The 20,559-nt window shown below is 42.1% G+C and overlaps 1 protein-coding gene and 1 long non-coding RNA gene across 2 annotated transcripts; one reads left to right on the top strand and one right to left on the bottom strand.

Moving 5' to 3' along the window:
* The first annotated feature begins 1,744 nt into the window (after window positions 1–1,744).
* Window positions 1,745–12,618, top strand: LOC117809968. The gene is made up of 3 exons (XR_004630653.1): window positions 1,745–1,933; window positions 2,232–2,291; window positions 11,981–12,618. It is a non-coding gene; the product is annotated as an uncharacterized LOC117809968 (long non-coding RNA).
* Window positions 7,698–11,843, bottom strand: LOC117809964 (NLR family CARD domain-containing protein 3-like). The gene is made up of 7 exons (XM_034679473.1): window positions 11,786–11,843; window positions 11,497–11,698; window positions 9,640–11,416; window positions 9,307–9,480; window positions 8,958–9,122; window positions 8,339–8,385; window positions 7,698–8,245 (listed from the first exon to the last, which is right to left on the bottom strand). The coding sequence occupies exons 1-7, from the start codon at window positions 11,837–11,839 to the stop codon at window positions 7,710–7,712; spliced, it is 2,955 nt and encodes a 984-aa protein (XP_034535364.1). The 5' UTR covers window positions 11,840–11,843; the 3' UTR covers window positions 7,698–7,709.
* Window positions 12,619–20,559: the final 7,941 nt, after the last annotated feature.

Raw genomic sequence — 20,559 nt, forward strand, 5'->3', positions numbered from 1 at the left:
TTAGTCTAACTCTGACTGCTTGTTTTTAACATTTCAAAATTGACATTCTTTGTATCATGCAGGTTGTGTCTGCTTGGTGTTTAAAAGGGTTTAAATGATGTTTTTCTTTGAAGTTTGGTCACAAAAAGTGTGAAGTTTAGAGCTATTGGGCTAATTAGGGCATATTTACATTGACTCATAATGCTGAAATGTTAATAAATGTGCATTGGCCTTATTAATAATAATAATACTAATAATAATAAGGCAGAGTTTAAAAAACAATATCAAAATGAAGCTGATAAAATCAACAAGGCATGACGCAGAGTGATTAATAAACACAAATATAATGAACAGGATTAAATACAGAGCAGTGAAGAGGTGTAATCTGAGGGAATATGACAGTTTGAAATGATGTGTAACTATTTTCTTTCTTTTTTACAATCCTTATAATTTAAGTGTCTGTGTTTTGTATTCAATGCTGCTCATACGTGCCTTAAATTGTCCCCCGGGGACAAATAAAGTTTTTAGAATTGAATTGAATTGAACTCAATAAAAACAATAAGATGATGTTATAAATGTCTGTATGTTACAAAGGGGCGATAAGAAACCATTGCATTCAAATTTATAGGATTAGGTGTCAAAAATGTGCATTGTGCAAGTTTGAAAAGAGAGAGAAACAAGACAGGAAACACAGGAAGTTCTACAAAATAAAACAGGAAACACATAAAACACATGGGTAGAGAATGATAATACAACACAAGACATGACAACTGAATGACAAGTTATAGAAAAATAATCAAGGTAAATTAACATCTGAGAAGAGAGAGAAACAAGACGTGAAACACAGGAAGTTCTACAAAATAAAATAGGAAATGCTACAATAAAGAGAACACAGTTAAAGAATGACAACACAAGTCAAGAGAACTGAAGAACAAGTCAAACAAAAACAATCAAGATGAACTAATATCAGAGAAGAGAGAGGAACAAGACAGGAAACACAGGAAGTTCTTCAAAATAAAACAGGAAACACAATAAAAACCACATGGGTAAAGAATGATAATACAACAGAAGACATGAGGACTGATTAACAAGTCATGGAAAAATGACTGGGGGAAACCATTGCATTCAAATTTATAGGATTAGGTGTCAAAAATGTGCATTATACTGTATAAAGTATTATTTTAAATATTGAATTAGAATCAGTTGTATGTGTTATATGAATGTCTGTAGATGCAGGCTAGTTGTTTTTAAGATGAACATCCTACCTCACAGGGATTCTGTTTGTGTTGCCATATTATTATATTATGTTATATTACATTATTATTCTAACTACAATTCACGTTCATATTACATACCCATATTTATTTTATTTATTGCTTAATCTGTCATTACCAACCATAATCACACCATGTCCACCTGTCACTACTGAATCATTTTAATACCGCCTGTAATTACTGCTCTTTAATCTAAACTACATTTTAACATTGTATATATCTAAATTGTATTCTATCTTTATTATCTATTATTATTTTCACTTATCTTATTTTATTTATTGAAACTTCTTCTTGATTGTACTTATGTCTGGGTTGCTCCTCTGTGAGACTGTGGGGATTATATCCTGGATTATAATCCACAGACAGTTTAACATCATTAAAGAGGTGGATGTAATCTGAGATAATAAACATGATGTATGTAAACAGAGACAGAGTGTGTACTGTTCCTTTAAGACGAGAAGCGGGAAAATCAGTCAGCGTTACCATAGCGACGCCTGCAGGCGCGCGCGGAGGAGTGGAGATGATGGAGTTTAAACTGAATTAAAACCAGGAAGAGAAGAAAAAGGAAGGAAAAGATGGAGGATTTAATGAATATAAAGAAGGTTTGTGAGTGAACAGGATTCTGTCCACTCCCTCTCTCTGCTGGACTTCCTTTAGGTCGAGATTTGATCCTTTATTCTGTGAGTAAAAATGTTATTTTAATATTTCTTTGATTTTTAAACCTGAATATGCCGCCAAAATATCAGATAATTAAACTGTGTCAGCCTGAGTTTAATAAAGTTTGTGTTTATTATTATTTTAAAGTGAATTTAGAAGCTATAAGTAACAAACACGTTCACATTGAGCTTCTTTATTAACCACTCTGAGCTGTTTCATGTGAGGAGGACGAGCCGCCATCTTTAGGCTGTGGTTCTCATTGAGTTATAAAATGTTTAATATCAAACTGAATCATTGTTTGTATTTCTTCCTGATTTCTAGACTTCAGAATCAAACATCAGGATGGAGAGAGACGTCTGACTCAAAGACCCCTGAGTCATGGTAGGAACATTTAATATTAACCTTCACTAAAGAGATGAACTCCTAAAGGAGGAGGACTCATGTAGAAAGAAGATTTATTAATATATGAACAAAGATTAAACTGAAAACTCCAAACAAGTTAATCTGAAGGTAATCAGACACAGGTGAGTCTCATCAGGGTGGGGCTCACTGTCACAGAGGAGGGAACACACAGGAAGTTAAACTAGACTGTACACACTGAGGAAATACTACAAAATAAAACAGGAAACAATAAAAACACATGGGTACAGAATGATAATACAACACAAGACATGAGAAATGAATGACAAGTTATAGAGAAACAAAACAAGGTGAACTAATGTCAGAGAGAGAGAGAGAGAAACAAGACAGGAAACACAGGAAGTTCTACAAAATAAAACAGGAAACACTACAATAAAGACAACACAGTTAAAGAAAGGCAACAGAAGACATGACGACTGAGTTACAAGTCATAGAAAATTAAAACAAGATGAACTAAAGTTTGAAAAGAGAGAGAAACAAGACAGGAAACACAGGAAGTTCTACAAAATAAAACAGGAAACACTACAATAAAGACAACACAGTTAAAGAAAAGCAACAGAAGACATGACGACTGAGTTACAAGTCATAGAAAATTAAAACAAGATGAACTAAAATCAGAAAAGAGAGAGAAACAAGACAGGAAACACAGGAAGTTCTACAAAATAAAACAGGAAACACTACAATAAAGACAACACAGTTAAAGAAAAGCAACAGAAGACATGAAAACTGAATAACAAGTTATAGAAAAATAATCAAGGTAAATTAATATCTGAGAAGAGAGAGAAACAAGACAGGAAACACAGGAAGTTCTTCAAAATAAAACAGGAAACACAATAAAAACCACATGGGTACAGAATGATAATACAACACAAGACATGACAACTGATTAACAAGTTATAGAGAAACAAAACAAGGTGAACTAATGTCAGAGAGAGAGAGAGAAACAAGACAGGAAACACAGGAAGTTCTTCAAAATAAAACAGGAAACACTACAATAAAGACAACACAGTTAAAGAAAAGCAACAGAAGACATGACGACTGAGTTACAAGTCATAGAAAATTAAAACAAGATGAACTAAAGTTAGAAAAGAGAGAGAAACAAGACAGGAAACACAGGAAGTTCTACAAAATAAAACAGGAAACACAAAAAAACACATGGGTAGAGAATGATAATACAACACAAGACATGAGAACTGAATGACAAGTTATAGAGAAACAAAACAAGGTGAACTAATGTCAGAGACGAGAGAGAAACAAGACGTGAAACACAGGAAGTTCTACAAAATAAAACAGGAAACACTACAATAAAGACAACACAGTTAAAGAAAAGCAACAGAAGACATGACGACTGAGTTACAAGTCATAGAAAATTAAAACAAGATGAACTAAAATCAGAAAAGAGACAGAAACAAGACAGGAAACACAGGAAGTTCTACAAAATAAAATAGGAAATGCTACAATAAAGAGAACACAGTTAAAGAATGACAACACAAGTCAAGAGAACTGAAGAACAAGTCAAAGAAAAACAATCAAGATGAACTAATATCAGAGAAGAGAGAGGAACAAGACAGGAAACACAGGAAGTTCTTCAAAATAAAACAGGAAACACAATAAAAACCACATGGGTAAAGAATGATAATACAACAGAAGACATGAGGACTGAGTAACAAGTCATGGAAAAATAAAACAAGATGAACTAATATGTTTTATTTCACTCCTACTCGTCTGTTTCCGTAATAATCCGGATGTTTTATGAAGTCGTAGAAAGACACGACTTTCACGTTTCCATGTTTTTATTCATATTTCACTGAGCAGAGGAAGAAGCTGAAGAACATTTCAACACATCTTTTCATCTCACACCTGACTCAGGTGTTAGTGATGGACAAAGGTTTGTAGTTTTTCCTTTATTACATTGAACATTTATTATTGTGGAGAAAGATGTAAAAAAAGAACATGTCTTAAAGAATCAGCTGTTCAGCTTAAAGAGGAAGTAAAGTTCAGTCCTTGTGTGATCCAGTTTGCACTGTGAAGCCGCTTACATCCACCAGGGGGCAGTGTTGATTTCACTAAATGAACTAAGGTCCCTCCAGCTTTACCCTGACTCCATCTGAACAGGATTCCACCTCAGATCAGGAGGTCTGGTCTGGTCTGGTCTAATAACATAGTGTCTTCTTGTAATGTCTTGATGTTTACATGTTGTTCCTGTTGGTCCTTCTTAAGCCACGTCTGTATGTGTTGAGTCTGTGGCTGTGTTAGATATGATCTCAGAGGGTCTGTCAGGTGAGATATTGGTCCACCCCGTCTCTTATCAAGGCTTTAACACCCTCCAGAACTCAGACTGACCAGGATAACACATGAAAGTAAAACCGTGTGGATCTCCTGGTTAAAGCCACAGTCTCACAGTGGAGGAATAAATGAACTCTACTCTACTCTACTCTAAGGAGAGTATCACTGAGAGATTAGAGGTGGGCATCTATTTATTATTTTAATGTATTAATTTACCTTTTTTTTAAAAAAGAATTTATCTCTTTATTGGTTTTTTTTCTTTTTCCACATTCAAATTGCAAAAGTCTGAGACATTATAATTTAACTTTTTTTTAATTATTCATTTTTTTTATGTTTATACTTTTACATTTTAAATTTTTCATTTATAGATTTTTACTTTCAAACTCTGGACTTTTTATTATCTTTTTTATTATTTATATTAATGTTAATTAAATGATTGTATTTATTGTGTATGAGATGTGCCTCTGAGTCTAACAGCTGTTTGTTGTTTTGTGTTCAGTTTTCTGAGTTTAATAAAAACATGAATAGAATCATACATGTAGTTAGAAACAGACATTTCATGTTTTTTTTAAAATTTAACCAGATAAAAGACCCATTGAGATCGAGACCTCTTTCGCAAGGGTGACCTGGCCAAGAGAGGCAGCAACATACGTCATAGTAAACAAAACAGACAGAGAACAACAACAAACATTAAAATATAAAATACAAGCAATTTGATCAAATAAAGTGCAGAAGTTATATGATAATACAACACAAGACATGAGAACTGAATGACAAGTTATAGAGAAACAAAACAAGGTGAACTAATGTCAGAGACGAGAGAGAGAAACAAGACAGGAAACACAGGAAGTTCTTCAAAATAAAACAGGAAACACTACAATAAAGACAACACAGTTAAAGAAAAGCAACAGAAGACATGACGACTGAGTTACAAGTCATAGAAAATTAAAACAAGATGAACTAAAATCAGAAAAGAGACAGAAACAAGACAGGAAACACAGGAAGTTCTACAAAATAAAACAGGAAACACAAAAAAACACATGGGTAGAGAATGATAATACAACACAAGACATGAGAACTGATTAACAAGTTATAGAGAAACAAAACAAGGTGAACTAATGTCAGAGAGAGAGAAACAAGACGTGAAACACAGGAAGTTCTACAAAATAAAACAGGAAACACTACAACATTAAAATATAAAATACAAGCAATTTGATCAAATAAAGTGCAGAAGTTATTTTACAGTTACAATTTAAGAACACAGGCACTCTTCCAAGGATTTCCGTTGTCGTTTTCTTAAGACAGAGCGGAAAGCTTCCAATGAAACACATGCTGACAGTTTCAGTTCAGATTGGAGGGCGTTCCAAGCAGAGGGGGCAGAGACACTGAATGCTTTTTTTCCTGTTTCAGTTCAAACACGAGGAGTAGAAAGATGCAAAATGTCATTTCATCGTAGGACATAATGGCTTCCAGTTCTCTGGAGAAAAGTGCATGAATAAGTAGGAGCCAAGCCAAGAAGAGCCTCATAAACCAGAGTCATCCAGTGTGTTTATCTCCTTACATTTAAGGAAGGCATGCCAGCTTTAGCGTACAATTCGCTAAAGTTAACCTAAGTGTCATTAAGCTTGCTCACAGTGGATTAGCGATATATTACACAGAAACAACAAAATGATTGCAACTGCAGCTCGCAATGTTAAAAAACAATCCGCAAGCCCTGTGATTGGTCCGTTCGGCGGCATCGTACTTCCTGCTTTCATAGCACTTCTGGGATCCCCGCACATCTGCCGTGTATTTCATCTCCTCTGACGTCTCCTCTCTCTTCTTCCTGTAATCATGTCTGTATGATAAACAGCAACATGTACCAGATTAACACGCTCTGAATCTCTGTGGAAAAGGAAACAGAGATCGTAGTGGGGCCGGAAACAACAAGCGTCCTGACTATCAGAGAGACCACACTGCCCGGAGTATTCCTGTGCAACACGGACACATCGACGCTCCAGTATGTAGAGCTCACATCCACGCTACGCGGCAGTGGTCGACGCAGACGTGAGCACGACATACTCAAAGTATAAACCAGCCTGAACAGTCAGAGTCTAGTTGTTGCCGTACCAGGTAGCGTCACGAGAAGGGGTGGGAATCGAAAAACCAGATCCGACTTAGAACCGGTTCCAATTGGTCAATTCCATCTGAATCGTACACCTCACATGTTATCGATTCTTCTGAACGATTCATTTCCCAGCATGACGTCACGTCACGTTGCATTACTTCACACACTCTGCGACGCAGAACTCCATTAACCACGAGGAAACAATTCAAATTCTTTTGCTCCAGGCTCCAGGGCTACGTCAGGACTCACACGGCCGAAAATGAGGCACCGAGAGCGGGTAAAATACCTCCACCATAACCCCCGGAGGAAAAGCGTTTTTCCTCTCTAGATTCAAAGTCTTTTCCTCCAGGCGGCCGAGAATGAGGTCAACCTATTGCAGTGGTGGAGCCAGGAGGTGGCCATGGCCACCTCTGAAAACTGATTGGCCACCCTGAAATTCTTAAACCTGATTGGCTGTTTGCCATATCAGAGGCATTACTAATATTCAGATCAGCTGTTGTGTTTCAGTGAGCTGCAGAGACAGGAGTTTCTGTGGATTTAAATATTGTTTTTGTTGATGCTTTGACTTTAAACAATCCTCTTCATTTTGAGTCCTTAAAGAGTTCAGCAGATTTAAATGTTGACAGTCTGTCGAGTTATATTTTTAATGTTAATGTTAGAAATCTATAAAAATGTAACATTTGTTAAATTATTTTATAGAAGAAGTTAAAGTAGATGTGATTATTGGAAGTAACCCTCCTAGGTTTGGGGTAAGGTCCAAATGTTTCCCACGCCTGGCCAACCCTTCAACAGTCAGCGCCCCAGTTTGGCCCCCAAGTCAAAACTGTGTGGCTCCGCCCCTGAACTATTGTTCAAAGATGAGGTAGACATCTTTAAGCGCTCTGATGCTACCTCTCTATCTTAGGCCGACTGCTAACTGCTAAGACCGCTAGCTCTCTCCAACGACACCAGAATATCACTGCTGAGTCCTGAGTCCTGAGTCCTGTTTACAGTGAGCTCAGAGACACTGAGGCACGAGGCAGTAACTTAAACCCGGCATAGAGAGGCTCAGTGAAGGTGGTGCTGAAGGTGTGGAGGTGGATCAGTGCTCTGGAGGAGACACTGTAGAAGGACAGAGTACCAGCAGGATGATCCACATACACCGCCACTCTGTGAGAGACAGGGGAGGATGAGGTGGAGAGGACTATCCTGGTGTCATCATGACAGACGAAGTAACCGTGCTCCTCAGAACAGATCAGACTCCAGGACTGTTCATTCGCTCCATATTTACACTCGGGTGTGTCTCCTCTCCTTCTGATTCCTCTGTAACTCACTGAAACATCCACGTCTCCTTCCCACTCCACCTCCCAGAAACAGCGTCCGGTCAGACCGTCTCTACACAGCAGCTGGTACCAGAAGTCAAACCTGTCTGCGTGATCAGGGTACGGCTGCTCCTCCTCCACATGGGTCACTGATCTGTTGCTGTCAGACAGTCTGAGCCTTCTGTGAACTGTGTTTGTGTCCACTGTGAGTTCACAAGCATCTGATGGAGAGAACAGGACAACATTTAATATCTAACACACCTAACAGCTGTCGTTGTTAGTTATGAGTGGCCTTGTTTTTGTAACACACTTACATTTCCTCAGACCAGGTTTCATCCACTGCTCTCCACAGGGATCCACCCTGCAGAAGGAAACCATCATATTGAACCTTCAGAAACTTTTATCCTTTCTCTTCATGCATCTCCACTTAGTTCCTACACCAAGACTGAACTGCTGCATTTATAGAACATGTCTTTTTTAGATGTGATGAAGGGGGTTGTTTTTAGCTTACTGTGCTCACGGTTATCAGCAACACTAATGATAAGGATGGGCAAGTAACCGACCACAGCTTGTCTGTGTGTCAGGATGGATCCTGGCCTCCCTTGAAATCTGATTGGCCACCCCTTGATCCTAATATAGGATTTGCTATTTGCCTTGTCAGAGGCAGGAGTTGTGTGAAAGTCTAATATCTTGGCCGTCCTGTAAGAGGCTTCTTTTAGCTTTCTTTGTTTTCACAGATTTCCTTTTGTTAGTATTCTAAATTGGTGACTTTGGACAGACATCTTTGTGCTCCAACATTTACCCTACAAAGTCTTTTATTACCTGGATCTCTTACTCATCCGGCTGTGTAAGATGCTTGATTCTGATTGGTCTAAACCCCTTGACGATGTTTATTAACTTTCACTAACATGAGCAACACCAAAAACACAATACCTGAGACTGTCCACTCTAAAGAGGGGATCAGCAGACAGCACCATGACTCCTGAGTCTCCCGGATGGTTGTAGCGCAGGTCCAACTCTTTCAGATGGGAGGGGTTGGATCTGAGGGCCGAGGCCAGATAAGCACAGCCTTCACCTGTGATCAGACACCCCGACAATCTGGACACAGAAAAATCACAGAGTGTCAGCACAGAGAGGTGGAGGACCATTTCACAAGTCAATCAGTACTGCTTCATAAACATGGAGTCATCTTTAAAGGGGGCAGTCAAAAATGGATGGCTGTTTCGTCACAAGAATCCTACAGATGTTATTTGTAATATTAAAAGGGTTCTTAAATCCTGACCTGAGGGTTTCCAGTCTACAGTGTACACTCGCCAGTCCAGCTGAAAGTAGCTTCACTCCTGAGTCTTGCAGGTCATTGTTGCTCAGGTCCAGCTCTCTCAGTTTGGAGGACCGGGAGGTGAGAACTGAGGAAAGAGCTTTACAGCTTCTCCTTGAGAGATCAGAGCCGCTCAGCCTGAAGGAGAGTTAAAGAGAAGGACAAACACTTACACCTTTCTGTCGTCGACATCTTAAAAAATAACATTGACCATTTGCCTTCAGCTGCCAAGGTGTCAGCTGAAAGGAAAAGTGTAGTTTGCATATTGCTGGGACCTGAAGTATTTAATGTACGTACAGAGCTCTGTTGGAGGCTTTGACCAGAGGCAGCAGCCTCAGAAGAACCCTCTCTGAAGCAGAGTATTTCTTCAGGTCAAACACGTCCAGATCTTTCTCTGATGACAGTAAGATGAAGGCCAGAGCTGACCACTCAGCAGGAGACAGGTCACCAGTGGAGAGACTTCCTGGTTTTAGATACGTTTGGATCTTCTCCACTACAGAACGATCATTCAGCTCATTGAGACAGTGGAACAGGTTGATGATTCTCTCTGGAGACAGATTCTCATTGGTCCTCTTCTTGATGTACTTGACAGTTTTCTGATTGCCAAGTGACAGACTTGTATGTGTCCCAAGACCTTGAAGGAGAGCTTGATTGGTCTGCAGTGAGAGACCCAGGAGGAAGCGAAGGAACAGGTCCAGGTGTCCATTGGGACTCTTTAAGGCATCGTTCACAGCACTCCGGTAGAAATGTTTGTTTCTACCAAGCTTAGCAGAGGTTGATTTTTTCTTTGACATCAGGTTGACTCCAGACTTGGTGAAGGTCAGATGGACATGAAGAGCAGCCAGAAACTCCTGAACACTCAGGTGGATGAAGCAGAACACCTGGTCCTGGTACAGTCCTCTCTCCTCTCTGAAGATCTGTGTGAACACTCCTGAGTACACTGAGGCTTTCTTGATCTTGATGCCAGACTCTGTCAGGTCGGACTCATAGAAGATCAGGTTCCCTTTCTGCAGATGCTCAAAAGCCAGTTTTCCCAGAGACTGGATCATCTTCCTGCTCTCTGGACTCCAGAGTGGATCAGTCCCAGATCCTCCATCATACTTAATGTTCTTCAGCTTGGACTGCACCACCAGGAAGTGGATGTACATCTCAGTCAGGGTCCTGGGCAGCTCTCCTCCCTCTCTGGTCTTCAGCATATCCTCCAGAACTGTAGCAGTGATCCAGCAGAAGACCGGGATGTGGCACATGATGTGGAGGCTTCGGGATGTCTTGATGTTGGAGATGATTCTGCTGGCCTGCACCTCGTCTCTGAATCTCTTCCTGAAGTACTCCTCCTTCTGAGGGTCATTGAACCCTCTGACCTCTGTTACCATGCCAACACACCCAGGAGGGATCTGATTGGCTGCTGCAGGTCTTGTGGTGATCCAGAGGCGAGCAGAGGGGAGCAGGTTCCCCCTGATGAGGTTTGTCAGGAGCACATCCACTGAGGTGGACTCTGTGGGATCAGTCAGGATCTGATTGTTTTGGAAGTCCAGAGGAAGTCGACACTCATCCAGACCGTCAAAGATGAAGAGGACCTGGAACTCTTCAAACCTGCAGAGTCCTGCGTCTCTGGTCTGAGTAAAGAAGCGATGAACCAGGTCCACCAAACTGAACTTTCTCTCTCTCAGCAAATTCAGCTCTCTGAAAGTGAAGGGGAACGTGAACTGGATGTCCTGGTTGGTTTTGCCTTCAGCCCAGTCCAGAGTGAACTTCTGTGTTAAGACTGTTTTCCCGATGCCAGCGACCCCCTTTGTCAGCACTGTTCTGATTGGTCCAGCTCTCTCAGGTAAGGGTTTAAAGATGTCCTGATGTCTGATCTCTAGTCCTTCTGGTTTCCTGGATGCTGCTTCGATCAGTCTGACCTCATGTTCATCATTGACCTCTCCGGTCCCTCCCTCTGTGATGTAGAGCTGTGTGAAGATCTCATTCAGGAGGGTCGGGTTTCCTGCTTTGGTGATCCCCTCAAACACACACTGGAACTTCTCCTTCAGGGTTGATTTGAGTTTACACTGATACAGTGACGGCCTGGTTCCTGAGTGGACACAAAGAATAAGACCATTGACTGCATGTTACCTTTTAAATGAGTGAAGCAATGATGTTGAAATCTCTTACTGCTCTGCAGACAGTCAGCCAGCTCCTCCTGTTTCATTCCTCTCAGGAAGTTCAGAGTGATCTTCAGCACTGACTCTGTATTGCTTCTTCTCTCCTCTTCCCCACTCTGTATGTTTAATCCTTCTGGTGTATCTTGGCTTAAAACACTTTGGAACCTTTTCAGCTCATTCTTCACTAAAGTGAAAATTTTCTCTTCAAGATGCTGCAGAAGAAAAAAGAAAAAAGATACAAAGCCTTATTTCAGTTTATTTAAAACTGAGGAAAAGGTTGTTTTGGGATATTAACATACCTTAAATATGGAGTCCAGATCTGCTGGATGCTGCTGGACAGGCAGACCAACCATAGCTTCTGACATGTGCTGCTGGACTCTTGAACTGAAAGTATGAAGATTGAAAGTGTCAAAGAACCCATTTTAACCCATTTTTAGGATCATAAAGTGACAGTTTTCTGTTTCTCCCTGACATTAGACCTTTTGTTTCAGTAGAAAGGCCCGACCAAGAATCACTTTCACAGCCTAGAGAAGTGGCAACTCTGGATCCAAGCTAGCTACCTTTCCTAATTCCGGGAGACCTGGCTTGTGTCCACCCAAAGGGATGACCAGGAAGGACCAAAACCTTGTAGGTCTTCAACTTCCAAGGATTGCCATGAGGACTAGATGTATTCTCAATTCAGAGCTATACCGTACAATGGCACGGGGAGTACCCTGCTAACTCCCGTTAAGGAGGCTGGTTTGTAGAAATGTTGAATGTGATCGTGTTTGACCAGAAGGGGCTGAATTTGCTGCAGGATGTGGAGCAGTACCGGTACAGTTAGGACACTGCATGAGCAAGAAGTTTCTGGGCAGGCCTTATTGATTGCTCCCTAAACTCCACCAACACGTTAAGTGTGCTACTAAGGGAGCTAACAGACTGGACAAGGTCTACTCCAACATTAAGAATGGCTATAGGGCTAAGCCACTACCACACCTGGGCCAGTCTGAACACCATCACTAGCTTCATTTGTATATTCTTCCCAAGACTTCAGCCCACGGTTGGAAAGTAGACAAAACTGGGGCTACGGGAACCATTTAGTTCATGGAAGAGTGGTTCTCTGTGCTTAAAGTTCCTTGAACTTCTGGTCAAAATGAACAGTTACCATAATGAACAACATAATCAAAGAGCATTCAAAGAAACATTAAAAACATTTCATCACACTCATCTGGTTAAAAATTCTTACTTCTGTTCATCCTTCGGGTCATAAGGTTCAATCTTGGACCGGACCCTCTTCCTAGAGACACAGCTGGGTCCTGGAGAGTCTGGTCTTTGGGGGAACAATGTAAAGACAGAAAACAGGGGAAAACGAGTATAAAATCATATTGTTGAACTTGTAGCACAGCATTCAGTCCTGGAGGGAAACCCTTAACTAACCATGATCTGATGTTGTTACTTCATGACATTAACTCTTTAGGTGCGTTTTGACTGCAGGAACTTCACCCTGGAACTATGGGCCTCGACTGCATGTAGTGGTACCTGTTCTTAAAAGCCCCCGGCTGAGCGCCTGGGTGTTGGAGTTTTCCCCAGAAGGCGAGAGGGTCACCTTTCTGAGACTTAAGGTTGCGGGGAGGAAGGCTCTGACTGTCATTTGTGCATATGCATCAAATGGCAGTTCGGAGTACACAGCATTCTTTGAGTCTCTGGGTGGGGTTCTGGAAGGGATCCCAGCTGGAGACTCCATTGTTCTTCTGGGGAACTTCAATGCCCATGTGGGCAATGACGGAGACACCTGGAGAGGGGTGATTGGGAGGAATGGCCTGCCCTATCTGAACCCAAGTGGTGTTCTGTTATTGGACTTCTGTGCTAGGCATGGACTGTCCATAATGAACACCATGTTCGAGCATAGGTTGGTTCGTAAGTGTACCTGGTACCAGACCACCCGAGGCCAAAGATCCATGATCAACTTTGTAGTCGTATCATCTGATCTGCGGCCGTATGTTTTTGACACTCAGGTAAAGAAGGTGCAGAGCTGTCAACTGATCACCACCTGGTGGTGAGTTGGATTAGGTAGCGGGGGAGGCTGCCTGACTCAACCTGGTAAACCCAAATGAGTATTGCTGATGAACTGGGAGTGTCTGGTAGAGGCCCCTGTCTTGGAGGTCTTCAACTCCCAACTCGGAAAGGATTTCTCGTGCATCCCAAGGGAGGTTGGGGACATGGACTCTGAATGGACCATGTTCAAGGTCTCCATTGTGAAAGCAGCTATTAGAAGTTGTGGCCTGAAGGCCACTGGTGCCTGTCGTGGCGGTAACCCACAAACCTGGTGGTGGACACCAGCGGTGAGGGAAGCCGTCAGGCTGTAGAAGGAGGCCTTTCGGGTTTGGCTAACCCAGGGGTCTCTGGGAGTGGCCGACATGTACCGGGTGGCTAGGAGGGCTGTAGTGTTGGTGGTCGCGGAAGCAAACAGTGATGTGGCTCAGGAAGGGAAAGCAGGGCTGGACCCAGGCTGCTTTCAGCAGGGATGGAGAACTATTTACCCAGACAGGGGATATCACCGGGCGGTAGAAGGAACATGTTGAGGAACTCCTAAATCCAGCCTGAAGCTGAGGCCATGGTTCTTTGCTGGAAAGCGATGGATGACTCTCTCTCGGTGGGGAACGAGCCTTTGACCTAAGTGGGGGAGTTTAAATTTCTCAGGGTCCTTTTCGCGAGTGGGGCAAGAGTATCTCTGGGGGCTGAAAGTTCTTGGAAACTGGTTGAAATGCACCTAAAGTTACCAAAATGACCAACATAATCAAAAAACATTAAAACCATCTCATCACACTCAACTGGATAAAATTCTTACTTCTTCTCATCCTTCAGGTCATAAGGTCCAATCATGGACCGGACCCTCTTCCTAGAGACACAGCTGGGTCCTGGAGAGTCTGGTCTTGGGGGGGAAAGGCAAAGACATAAAACAAGGGGAAAGAAATAACCCTTAACTAACCACGATCTGGTGTTGTTACATAATGACATTAACTCTTCAGGTGCTTTTTGACTGCAGGAACCAGGTTCTAAATTTAGTTCTGGGATATTTAATCTCCCCCTAAAAAGTCCCTGCTCAGGGGGTAGTACTTTTCAAGGTCCAGGAACTTTCAGGGTGGAGCCTGCAGTGCTGAACGTTTCTGATTGGGCGAGTACCCTCAGTGTTTTTATTTCACCTTACGCCCACAATAATATCACACACACATGTGATTCACTCGGTTTAATACCTCCTGAACATCGGTCCCCTCTGAGCCTGATGGTGTGAATGCGTCTCTCCTCCCGGTGTTCCGGTTTTAAAAGTGACCCTGTAAACTGGAGACCTTCAGCTGAACGTGTCAGTGTTTGTGGAGTTTACACAGCTGTTGAAACACAGAGGGAGTTCCTGGGAATGCAAACTAGTTTAGTTTTTATTAAGATTTCAAAATATCCTCATCAGATATTTAATGATGGTCTAAAGACGTTTATGAGGGATGCATCCGGCTGAGAGTCTCCAGTTAACAGGGTTACACTTAAAATCACTTAAAAGTTGTGTTGAAATGATTTTGCTACTCATGCTTGTTTTCTTCCAAGTGTTGATTCAATGAATCATAAAGCACGATGAAAACAGCACATGAGGAATCTCCTTCATGCTAACAGGCTAACTGTAGTGTCGCTCATGATGACGCCGGCCTGTCAGTCTTCTTCTATGGTGTCATCTGTGATGAATGGCATTCATGTTTCTGTTACTGCCCTCTACTGGTCTGGTGGTGTAGTGCATTTACTTTTTTTTCTTCATACGTCACTGACCAACATAATCAAAGAAACACTAAATCCATCTTACTTCTGTTCGTCCTTGAAGAGATGCCGTTCGATCATGGACTGGTCACTCTTCATAAAGACACAGCTGGGTCCAGGAGAGTCTGGTCTTGTGGGGGGTTGGGGAGGGGAAGACAAAGACATAAAACAAGGGGAAAGAAATATAAAACCATGTAGTCCTGGAGGGTAACCCTTAACTTACCACGGACTGATGTTGTTACAGAATGACATTAACTCTTTAGGTGCTTTTTGACTGCAGGAACAAGGTTCTAAATTTATTTCTGGGGTATTTAATCTCCCCTTGAAAAGTTCCTGCTCAGGGGGTAGTACTTTTCAAGGTCCAGGAACTTTGGGGATGGGGTCTGCAGTGCTGAACGTTTCCGATTGGTCGAGTACCCTCAGTGTACCCCGTCCACAATAACATCACACACCTGGGATTCACTTGGTTTAATACCTCCTGAACATCTGTCTCCTCTGAGCCTGATGGTGTGAATGCATCTCTCCTTCCGGTGTTCCGGTTTTAAAAGTGACCCTGTAAACTGGAGACCTTCAGCTGAAAGTGTCAGTTGATTCATTCGTTGCTTTTTCCATGTTTTTAACCGCAGGCACAACATTTTTCACTTTTTTTCATGTTTTTCTGCTTTTGGAGCCAAAATTTCAATTTGAGGAAAATTAATTTTTTCGACAGGTTCAACTTTTTTGTAAATTTATTTTTTTCAAAAAAAATTTTTGTAAAAAAAAAAAAAACAATATCAAAATTGTCGAAAAAATTTTTGGTCTTTTTTTTCAAAAAAAAATTTCAAATTTCAATTTTTTTTTCAAATCTTTTTTTCAATTTTTTTTTCAAACATTTAAAAAAAAATATTCAAATTTTTTTTCCAATTTTTTTTTCCAAAAACCATTCACAGTCATTGTTTTTTCCATCTGTGATTCTCTTGATTTCTCTTTCTTTCATTAGTTTTTATTTGTTCTATCTTGTTTGTATGTGTGTGTACTTTTCAAAAGAAGAAGCTGTGATTCTCTTGATTTAGCAGCTTGTAACAGTAGTCTTCTCTCAGCCCACCGTGAATGCGTCTCTCCTCCCGGTGTTCCGGTTTTAAAAGTGACCCTGTAAACTGGAGACCTTCAGCTGAAAGTGTCAGTGTTTGTTTTGATTCATTCATTGCTTTTTCATGTTTTTCTGCTTTTGGAGCACAATTTCAATTTGAGGAAAATTTATTTTTTCGACAGGTTCAACTTTTTTGTCAATTTTTTATTTTTCAAAAACATTTTTTGTCAAAAAAAAAAAAAAAAATGTCAAAATTGGCGAAAAAATGTATGGTCATTTTTTTGAAAAAAAAATTCAAATTTCAATTTTTTTTTCAATTTTTTTTTTCAAAATTTTTTTTTTCAAACATTTAAAAAAAAAAAATTTCAATTTTTTTTTTCAATTTTTTTTCAAAAAACCATTCACAGTTATTTTTTTTTCCATCTGTGATTCTCTTGATTTCTCTTTCTTTCATTAGTTTTTATTTGTTCTATCTTTTTTGTATGTGTGTGTACTTTTCAAAAGAAGAAGCTGTGATTCTCTTGATTTAGCAGCTTGTAACAGTAGTCTTCTCTCAGCCCACCGTGAATGCGTCTCTCCTCCCGGTGTTCCGGTTTTAAAAGTGACCCTGTAAACTGGAGACCTTCAGCTGAACGTGTCAGTGTTTGTGGAGTTTACACAGCTGTTGAAACACAGAGGGAGTTCCTGGGAATGCAAACTAGTTTAGTTTTTATTAAGATTTGAAAATATCCTCATCAGATATTTAATGATGGTCTAAAGACGTTTATGAGGGATGCATCCGGCTGAGAGTCTCCAGTTAACAGGGTTACACTTAAAATCACTTAAAAGTTGTGTTGAAATGATTTTGCTACTCATGCTTGTTTTCTTCCAAGTGTTGATTCAATGAATCATAAAGCACGATGAAAACAGCACATGAGGAATCTCCTTCATGCTAACAGGCTAACTGTAGTGTCGCTCATGATGATGCCGGCCTGTCAGTCTTCTTCTATGGTGTCATCTGTGATGAATGGCATTCATCTTTGTGTTACTGCCCTCTACTGGTCGGGTGGTGTAGTGCTGGCCTGATTTACACAATCTACCCGGGACTTCAGCCCGCAGTTGAAACGCAGACAACAATGGGGGACCAGGAATGATTTAGTTCCTGGAAGAGTATCTCAGGGGGCTAAAAGTTCCTGGAACTTCTGGTCAAAATGCACCTAAAGTTACCATAATGACCGACTAACATCAAAGTGCATTTAAAGAAACATTAAAAACACATCATCACTTCTTACTTCTGTTCATCAGAGTCATTGTCCTTGAAGTTATACGGTTCAAACATGGACCGGTCACTCTTCATAGAGACACAGCTGGGTCCAGGAGAGTCTGGTCTCTGCTTGTGTACACTAAATAAAACATCAAACCAACAAACATCTCAAATATTAAACTTACTTTATGTTAAAAAGGGATAGGCTTACATTTTCAACCCTAACCGATCAAAGCACGGCCATGTTTGTTCATAACTCCACCATGTCCAGTTTATAAATCAGATGGTTATTTTCTGAAAAAACACTTTTTTTGGATGTTTTTTGATCTTACCAAAAGTTCACCAGACCTCATGTTTCACAGAGTTCACATCACAGCACTGATCATTGAGTATAACCTCTGAAAGTAGACGTTCTTTAAAGTCTAATGGTGGATTCATGGACAGATGGCGTGTTAGGTTCAGGTCCTGACATGTAGAAGACTTGTGATCATATCAAATCCTCATCTCACCTTTGAGCTTCAACTCCCCCACGCTGAGCGGTTTCAGAGGGATGGCCTCCCTCTTTGGTCTCCTCATACTGATCCATAGCAGAACCCAAAACCTTCAGACAAACAAAACGAGACATCATCAGAGACCCTTCCTTCACCCAGAAACAACATCCTGTCAGATCCCAAACATTCAAACACAACGTACACGTTGAACACAGGATGGAATGTGTATTTTCAACACAGGGACTAAACCTCCTCCTCATCACAGATATGACAGCATACAGTTTATCATTGTTTGATATGTTTGAAGATCGGGGGATCGGTCTGTTCAATCCACTTTAAGGACAGGGTACACCGAGACAGCTGTCAGGGCTTCTTCATCTCTCTTACTTTAATGTCATCCAGACTGAGGTTTGAAAAACAGATATAATGTGATCAGGGTCAACGACCTCCTGTAGAGTGTTACTGGTCTGTTATTGCTGAGAGTAGGAGGATCTGAAGGTTTGTTGATTTTCAGTCAGCACTCATATAAGGCCTGTAGACTTTGGGCCGTTATTGGAATGTGAATTTAACTCTCTGTGTCGATGTTAAACATTTACAGGTCTTGTGTTTGGTCTCATGCAAGTGTCCCATGATCCGACAGATCCAGTATAACAATAGAACCATGAACATTTTACAGTTTTATAGACGTATCATCATCAGGAACATCTTGTAAAGAGTCATCCAGAAACCGGACCAGGGGCGTTGCTAGGCATAAAGCTCTACTGGGGCACAGGCCCCCTACTATATCCCCTTCCACACACATGCACGCACACACACACACACAGACACCCACAAACACACACACACACACACACACACACATTTTATGGGCAGGTGTTTTCCCGGGCTCTTGAAAGAGATCCAGAGCTTTTTTCCAGTTAGTGAAACCAGTGCTCACAGATGTGTCATGTTTCATGTGTTTCATCTCTATTTACAGAATATTAGAACCAGGGAAAGCTTTCAAACCATTCTGAATCAAATGATCGTTTTTTTAACCCAGTGCTGGGGATAGTGGGACTTCACTTGTTTAGGACCATCATGCTTTCCCCCTAAGTCACTCATGTCCCCTCCTTCTTTGTGGATGCTGGTTTTTGCTCTTGCCCCTATAGACTAATGTCCTCTGTTTCTGTTGCAATTGCTCCCTCATCATCTTCATCTTCATGTCTGTCGTCTTGGGGCCGTCTCTCCTGACTTGTTTCACCCTTCTCTCGCCTGTCAGTCTCACTTTCACTTTGCCTCGACCACTTATGCACCTCAGTCTCTCCTCCTCCCTCTCCTCCTCCCTCTCCTCCTCCAGCACCTTGATCCTCATTCTCTGCAGCAGCAAAATCAAAACCAGACCACTAACTTCGCTGTCCGTGTCCCACACCCGAGGGAAAGCTGTGCAGTTCACCTGCTGCTCTCTGGAACACAGCGATGATCTCCAAGCTGGGGAGGGGAGGGGGGGCTCGCGTCCGTCACGAGCAGGTCGCAGATTAGTGAATAAATGGGAAACACTGCGGTGGATGCAGCACATTAAAACCTGCGCCTAAAGCTCATTTATACTGAGGTAAGTGCCCCAGTAAAGGGGGTCTGGCGACGCCCCTGAACCGGACAATCCCTTTTGTAAATAAATAGGACCTGGGGAGCTGTTGGCCTAGAGGTTTAATATGCGCCCCATGTACAGAGGGTACAGTCCTCGTCGCAGCGGGGTCGCAGCGGTGTCGCAGCTGTCTCGCAGCGGGGTCGCAGCGGGGTCGCAGCGGTCGCAGCGGTCGCTGCGGTCGCAGCGGTCGCAGCGGTCGCAGCGGTCGCAGCGGGGTCGCAGCGGTCTCGCAGCGGGGTCGCAGCGGGGTCGCAGCGGTCGCAGCGGTCGAAGCGGTCGAAGCGGTCGCAGCGGTCTCGCAGCGGGGTCGAAGCGGTCGCAGCGGTCGCAGCGGTCGAAGCGGTCGAAGCGGTCGAAGCGGTCGCAGCGGTCGAAGCGGTCGCAGCGGTCGCAGCGGTCGCAGCGGTCGCAGCGGGGTCGCAGCGGGGTCGCAGCGGTCGAAGCGGTCGCAGCGGTCGCAGCGGTCGCAGCGGGGTCGCAGCGGTCGAAGCGGTCGCAGCGGGGTCGCAGCGGTCGAAGCGGTCGCAGCGGTCGCAGCGGTCGCAGCGGTCGCAGCGGTCGCAGCGGGGTCGAAGCGGTCGCAGCGGTCTCGCAGCGGGGTCGCAGCGGTCGAAGCGGTCGGGTCCCGGCCTTGGCCATTTGCTGCATGTCTTCCCCCTCTCTCTCTGCTCCCTACATTTCCTGTCTCTCTTCAGCTTTCCTTTCAAATAAAAGCAAATGCCCCAAAAATATAACTTAAAAAAAAAACCCATAAATAAATGAAATACATATAGGTATATTAAATTATAATAAATAAATAAATAAATAAATAGGACCTCTAACTCCATCAAGCATTTATCTCCATGTAATAAAAGGACATTGTTCCC

The sequence above is a fragment of the Notolabrus celidotus genome, unplaced genomic scaffold (assembly GCF_009762535.1).
Source record: "Notolabrus celidotus isolate fNotCel1 unplaced genomic scaffold, fNotCel1.pri scaffold_89B_arrow_ctg1, whole genome shotgun sequence".
NCBI classification, from domain to species: domain Eukaryota; kingdom Metazoa; phylum Chordata; class Actinopteri; order Labriformes; family Labridae; genus Notolabrus; species Notolabrus celidotus.

Excerpts from the sequence above, each read along its gene's own strand:
- LOC117809964 (XM_034679473.1), bottom strand. The coding sequence starts at position 11,839 with ATGGTTGGTCTGCCTGTCCAGCAGCATCCAGCAGATCTGGACTCCATA. Across the intron at positions 9,123-9,306 it reads TGTAGACTGGAAACCCTCAG|ATTGTCGGGGTGTCTGATCA; the intron begins GTCAGGATTTAA and ends TTCTGTGTCCAG. Across the intron at positions 8,386-8,957 it reads TTTAGAGTGGACAGTCTCAG|GGTGGATCCCTGTGGAGAGC; the intron begins GTATTGTGTTTT and ends TTCCTTCTGCAG.